We start from the raw sequence: 6,719 nt of genomic DNA, 5'->3' as shown, positions 1-6,719 counted from the left end.
ACCACGGATCCCTTAAATATACAAACCGGTCACAATAGGTCCCTCAGTGGTTTTGATCTCGGTTTTGTCCTACGTGGCTGCTGAGTCAGCGTGGGACCCACGTGGGCCCCACATGTCATCGTGCCACATCAGCCTACTCTCTATTTTCCCCTCTTCTCATCTCTCTCACTCTCTCTTCTCAGGGCGGCGGGGGAAGGAGCGGAGGCCACTGGCGAGGGTGGCGTAGACTAGCCGACGTTAGGGGGAGGAGGCCAGTGGGGCGCGGTCCCGCGCCACCGCCCGCCACGTGCTCCGTGAGGTGGGCCGCGACGACGTCGTCGTCGTCGACGGCCGCGCCGTCTCTGCCCAGTTCGCCATGGCTGGCGTAGACCCGGGCACTGCGACGGTGGCAGGAAGGCGAGTGTATGTGAGGAGGCCGGTGGGGCGAGGCGGGACCGGCGTCAACGGGGCGAAGCGGCGGGTGTGCCGGAGACCCAGTAGGACCAGATTCGGGCGCTCAAGCGCTTCAATGTCGGCGAGGACTAGCCCGTCTTCGACGGCCTCTACAGCTTCTGCCAGACCTACGCCGGCGGCTCCATCGACGGTGCCATCAAGCTCAACCACGGCCACGACATCGCCATCAACACCCTCGAGCTCGCCTGCGCGGCGACACCCTCCCCTTCTCCAACGGCGCTGCCCCCGCCGACGCCGACGTCCTCCTCTTTCTCCCACCTCCTGGGCCTCTCTGACCCTAAGACGGTGGGGCAGGGGAGAGGGCGAGAACCGCGGCGACGGCCTCCCGCGCCCACCCTCACCCGCCGCCACCCAGCTCCTCTCCTGGTAACCATGCCGCCCGCGCCAAGCTCCATGTCGCCGGCTGCGCACTACTCTGCCCCCGATGGCCGCACCCTGCTCCTCCCCCGACGGTCGCGCTCAGCTCCTCCCCCGGCGACGGTGGCGGCGTGGGAGGACGGCAGTGAGAGGCCGTGCGGCACCGGCAATCGGTGTCCAACGGTCTCGCCGAGGGCTTCTGCCTCATCGCCCTCCTCGAGTTCCTCTACTAGGAGGCCCCCGACGCCATGCGCAGCCTCACCTCCGCCTACGCCGCCCTCGCCGATGGCCTCGGCTGCTTCTTCGCCGGTGGCCTACGCCGCCCTTGCTGGTGGCCTCCGCTCCTTCCCCCTCCGTCCTGAGAAGATAGAGTGAGAGAGATGAGAAGAGGGGAAAAGAGAGAGTATGCTGACGTGGCACGATGACATGTGGGGCCCACGTGGGTCCCACGCTGACTCAGCAGCTACGTAGGACAAAACCGGGATCAAAACCGCCAAGAGACCTATTCTGACCGGTTTTGTATAGTTAAGGGACCCTCGGTATCTGGTTTTACGGTTCGAGGACGTTCTTGTATCCCGATTTCAAGTTGAGGGACCTTCGGTGTACGTTTTCCTTTAAGCTACGATGGGAGGCCGGAGGCCCAGTTAATTAAGCACAACTTGGCATGGGCCAGGGCCCGTTTAGCCCAACACAGAACATGGATAAATACACCACCCATTCGCCAAAGAGCAAGGTAGGCAAGGCACGCGAGCCCTAGCCGCCAGCCGACTCGACCAGCGCCCGGAGGCGGAGCACCCGCCGCCGCCGCCCTCGCCATCGTCGGCTTCACCCCTCATCGGCAACCTAGTGCAGGTGAGCTCCATCTCCACCCCTCCTCATCTCCTCTCCTCCCCACACCATCTTTCCTAGTCTCCCTCTGTTGCTTCCTCGGATCTGCTTCGCTCTCGTGCTCTACGCCTCACACGACGCGCTCTTCCTCGTCGCCACCAACTTTGTTGCTGCGCGCGCGTACGTCGGTGCGCTGTGCGCGTTCTACTTAGTTTGCCTTGTGATGCTGCTCTTAGTCGGGTTAGTGCTTCGTGCTGTGCTCGCTGGTTTGGCGCTTCAGATCTGTGTGCTGTTTGCTCTCGGAGACGCTAGATCCATAGTCGTCGACTTGCAAATGCTGCGAGCTAATATGATTCTTGTTGGATTTCTTCGCTCCTAGCGTGAGAAATCCGAAGAATTGGGAGAACACGGTCTTTTTTTTTGTCCCAATAAATTGGTTGGATTGTTCTAGTATATATTTTTTATTATTTTTTTCTCCCAAATTGTTGGAATGGCTTCTCCCTCTTTCCCAACTGGTTGGATTCCAAATTGTTGGAATGGCTTCTCCCTCTTTCCCAACTGGTTGGATTGAGGTGAAGCGTGCTTACTGTATTTTTTCCACCTGGATTTGGTACTATCTTTACTCTCTGAACTAGTTGGGAACGGATATTCCAATCTCCTGTCTCTTCGTGTGACTTCTTTCTGCTTCCACGTGGGGTTCTGGAATCTTCAATTCACTGTAGTATAAGTTCATATCTTATTTATTCTCATAGACTATGATTTGGTCGACTTCGCTCATATATTGCCGTGTAGTAGAGGGTTTTTACAATTATTCACGTTCTTGGATTGCTGAGATATCATGGTTAGTTGTGCTGTTTGAACTGGTTATGGCCCTCCCGCTGTGAATTGCCAAGGTGTCTGAATGTTGGTGATTTTGTGGATAGTTCACGTGTTGGACAAAGAATGCATTATAGGAGTGACAAATATGACTGGTTTTTGCAAAACCGGTATATATTGTGGTTATGTTCCTTGGAGTTACAAATAACTTGCAGTAATGTTTGAACTGTGGGATGGTTATGACATACATCTTATATTGGGTCGTGTGTGAACTGTTTGTTCATCTGGATGATGCATAATTCACACGAGTTGGATGAAAGGTTCTACCTGAAATGGAAGAATATGTTTGGTTTCTGTAATTTCGTTGATTTGTTGGTTACATCTCTTTGTTGTATATTTTATCTTTTTAGGTGATGTAGCTATATCTGTTTCCTTTTATATGACAAGACGTTGTGTGAAAGAGGGTTCCAGATTTATTTAGATTTTACGTTGTCATTGTGGTCTTGTGGTAATTGATATTCATTGTTTGTTCAGATTATTTTAATTGAGTATTATACTCCCTCCGTTTCATAATGTAAGTTATTCTAGCATTGTCCACATTCATATAGATGTTAATAAATCTAGACATAGCATCTATGTGAATGTGGGCAATGCTAGAATAACTTACATTATGAAACGGAGGAAGTAGTAATTAACTACCTTTGTACTTATTTTGAATATTCTACTTGTTCGTTCTAACTATTTGTCAGTAGAGCATTCTAACGTTTTACAGCTTGGCAAATTTTTGCATGTCATTATCGTATCCAGTTTTCCACCTAACTGAAATCCATGTCCTGAAATTGCTTTTTCATAGGTTGTTTTCTGAAGATGGCTGACGATTTGGGCCCTCCCACTGTGCTCCAGAAGATACATGGGCAGTCCATGATGTTCAGCAAGATCTCACCTTATTCTTTGATGAAGAATCCCGCACTCTACAATGCCAACACTTCTTACAGTGTGCCTCTGAAGTCATACAATGGGATGGATGGGAACAATGGGTTCTCATCTGTCACATCTGTATCCCCAGTCTTTGCTTCTGCCCCAAAGGAGAAAGGTCTTTCTGGGTTTATGATTGACTTCATGATGGGTGGAGTTTCAGCTGCTGTCTCCAAGACTGCTGCTGCTCCCATTGAGCGAATCAAGCTTCTCATTCAAAACCAGGATGAAATGATCAAGAGTGGTAGGCTCTCTCACCCATACAAAGGTATTGCGGACTGCTTTGGCCGCACAATTAAGGATGAAGGTGTGATTGCACTGTGGAGAGGGAACACTGCTAATGTCATCCGTTACTTTCCTACCCAGGTACTGCATCCTACTGTCTGTTTTTTATTTATTCTCCCCTTGGATGTTGACTTATATTGTACATTTGCTTAGGCCTTGAACTTTGCCTTCAAAGACCATTTCAAGCGCATGTTCAACTTTAAGAAGGACAAGGATGGTTACTGGAAGTGGTTTGCTGGAAACCTGGCTTCTGGAGGAGCTGCTGGTGCTTGCTCTCTCTTCTTTGTGTATTCTCTGGATTATGCTCGTACTCGTCTGGCTAATGATGCCAAGGCTGCAAAGAAGGGTGGTGGGAGGCAATTCAATGGACTTGTTGATGTTTACCGCAAGACCCTTGCGTCTGATGGTATTGCTGGTCTGTACCGTGGATTCAACATCTCCTGTGTTGGTATCATTGTCTATCGTGGGCTGTACTTTGGAATGTATGATTCTCTCAAGCCAGTCGTTCTTGTTGGCAACCTTCAGGTTAGTGAAGTGAATGCAATCTTTGTTCATCTTCTGGCAATTTTTTATTTATTCCATAAGGTTGCTCCACTAAAATACCTCGCGCTCAAATATTTTGCCTTTCTCATTGCTTCATTTGTTTTGGTTTAGTTGAATCTACTCAATGTCTCTATACTCCTGCTGGTTGTTATATTTACTTCTGATAATATGTGATATATGTTATTTTCAGGATAACTTCCTTGCCAGCTTCTTACTTGGTTGGGGCATTACCATTGGTGCTGGCCTTGCTTCATACCCAATCGACACTGTTCGTCGTCGGATGATGATGACATCTGGTGAGGCTGTCAAGTACAACAGCTCCTTGGATGCGTTCAAGCAGATTGTTGCGAAGGAGGGTGCGAAGTCACTCTTCAAGGGCGCTGGTGCTAACATTCTGCGTGCTGTTGCTGGTGCTGGTGTGCTTGCTGGATATGACAAGCTGCAGGTGGTCGTCTTTGGTAAGAAGTACGGTTCTGGTGGTGGCTAAGACTAGATGATGATGATAAGCAGTGGGGAACTATGGACATATTAGGTGCTTTCGGATGCTGTTGCGTTTAAATAAATTTAACGTATGGACACCGTTTACATGTTATTAGGCGTCAGGTGAGGTTTCTGAGTGTGTAAATCGGTGGCAGATGCTTATGCCTTTTTTGTTGGGGGATCGAGCAAGACGAGTTTTCCTAGTTGAAAACATGCCAAATTATTGTCTGTGAAAGCGTTTCTTGAGATTGTTATTGATGTGGTTCCTAGTCGATTATATAGATTATCACTCCATTGTAGCATCTTCGGGATTTTGTCTTATCTAACCACATATGCAAAAAAAAAAGAAAAAAAACCCTTGTTATCTTATTATGTGAGAGGTAGGACTTAGAAGCTGTTCAGGATATTTTTTGTGGTTTGCAAGCTGACTTTCTGAGGACATAACATTCCTTGAGAAAATTTAATTTGTGTAGATAACACAAGCACGCAAACATCCGCGGGGCTGCGCTGACATGCCGGAGTAGTAATAAATGAAACAGAAATAAAACTCCTCAAGGACTTGTTTGGTTAATCCTTGTGAGGAAGGGATTGGAAAGCCTTGTTTAGTTAATCCCTATGAGGTAGGGATTGGAGCAAATTTATTCCACATCTATTGTGGTGTGAAATTATTAAATGAAAGAGAAATAAAACTCCTCTAGGCCTTGTTTGGTTAATCCCTGTGAGGAAAGGATTGGAAGGCCTTGTTTGGTTAATCCCTATGAGGGAGGGATTGGAGGAAATTTATTCCACATCTATTGTGGTGTGAAATTATTCTCCCTTAATCCCCTCCCATCTTCTTCAATCCACTCTAAAACGAACAAGGCTCTCTAAACCGAACCAGGCTTTAAGAATTCATCCTCGTGTTGACATGGCGGAGTAGTAAATCAAACTCCTTAATTCGTCTTTGCGAAGATGGGAATTTTGGGGATCTGTACTCCTTAAGAATGTCAGAGTGAATTTGTTTTGTACTCAGTAATGTAGGAATTTTAAGCCTCCTTTGACCTTTGGGAAGAGGTCTTGTACGATTTGAATAATAATATGGGAAAATTTCTTGTTGAGCGAACAAAGTAGAATTTCTTGTTGAGAGCGAACAAAGGAGTGAGACTAAGAGAATTCTACAAAATTCTTTTAGAATGACAAAAACATGGGTTTTTAGAAACATGATTCCTACATTTTTTATACAATTTTTCATACATAGTTTTTTGAAACTAAACCGACAGGAGAACTGTCAATTATATTTCAATTAAGCAGGAGTAAAAACACAGACAGGGTTACAGAAAAGAAAAAAAACAACCACTTGGCGAGTAAACTCGCCAAGTACCTCAACCGTGGCCGGTACAAATCACACAGCACACGGAGCACCACACAACTTCTAGCCAAACTACCACGGCGAAATCCAAAGACAAACATCGACGCTGAGATGCTGAAGAAGTGGCACACGACTTTGACATCACAAGGCGCATGTCATCGTTGCCGAGCTTGCCGCCCAGCGACCAAGCAGCTTCGACTTCACGGCGATCGCAACATCATACAAACTTTTTCTGTGTAAAACTTTTTCTGTGTATCGATTTTCTAGTTTACGCATGTATTCCTATTAAAATCATATCCTTCACGCGTTTCAAATCAAAGTAGCCCTAAGAATAGTACTCCTTGTGAAGGAAATTTTACAAAATTTGTTGAACTCTTGCAAGCAAATCACTTTGTAGTTTGTACGATCCGATTCCAACCCCAAAGGCAGATTGGTCAGCATCAAATATGGCAGGCTGATAATGGTAATGGCACCTACATCACCAACAAAGAACTGCGAACTGCATTGACGGCCACATCAATGGGAGAACATTTCTACGCGCATGATCCGTCACAATCTTACAACAAGGCGGCCGAAAATTCCATAATTACTACTCCCTTCCCTCTGTTCCAAAATACCAAAATATAAGTATTTT

General features: G+C 47.1%; 1 protein-coding gene across 1 annotated transcript; it reads left to right on the top strand.

Moving 5' to 3' along the window:
* Nucleotides 1-1,545: 1,545 nt before the first annotated feature.
* Nucleotides 1,546-4,965, top strand: LOC4338353 (ADP,ATP carrier protein 1, mitochondrial). Its single transcript, XM_015784554.3, has 4 exons — nt 1,546-1,662; nt 3,308-3,795; nt 3,868-4,239; nt 4,448-4,965. Exons 2-4 carry the CDS (start codon nt 3,322-3,324, stop codon nt 4,742-4,744), a joined length of 1,143 nt encoding a protein of 380 aa, XP_015640040.1. The 5' UTR covers nt 1,546-1,662; nt 3,308-3,321; the 3' UTR covers nt 4,745-4,965.
* Nucleotides 4,966-6,719: the final 1,754 nt, after the last annotated feature.

Source organism: Oryza sativa, chromosome 5 (genome assembly GCF_034140825.1).
Source record: "Oryza sativa Japonica Group chromosome 5, ASM3414082v1".
NCBI lineage: Eukaryota > Viridiplantae > Streptophyta > Magnoliopsida > Poales > Poaceae > Oryza > Oryza sativa.
Note: the sequence above shows the minus strand (reverse complement) of the source record. Positions and strands in the feature narration are given on the sequence as shown.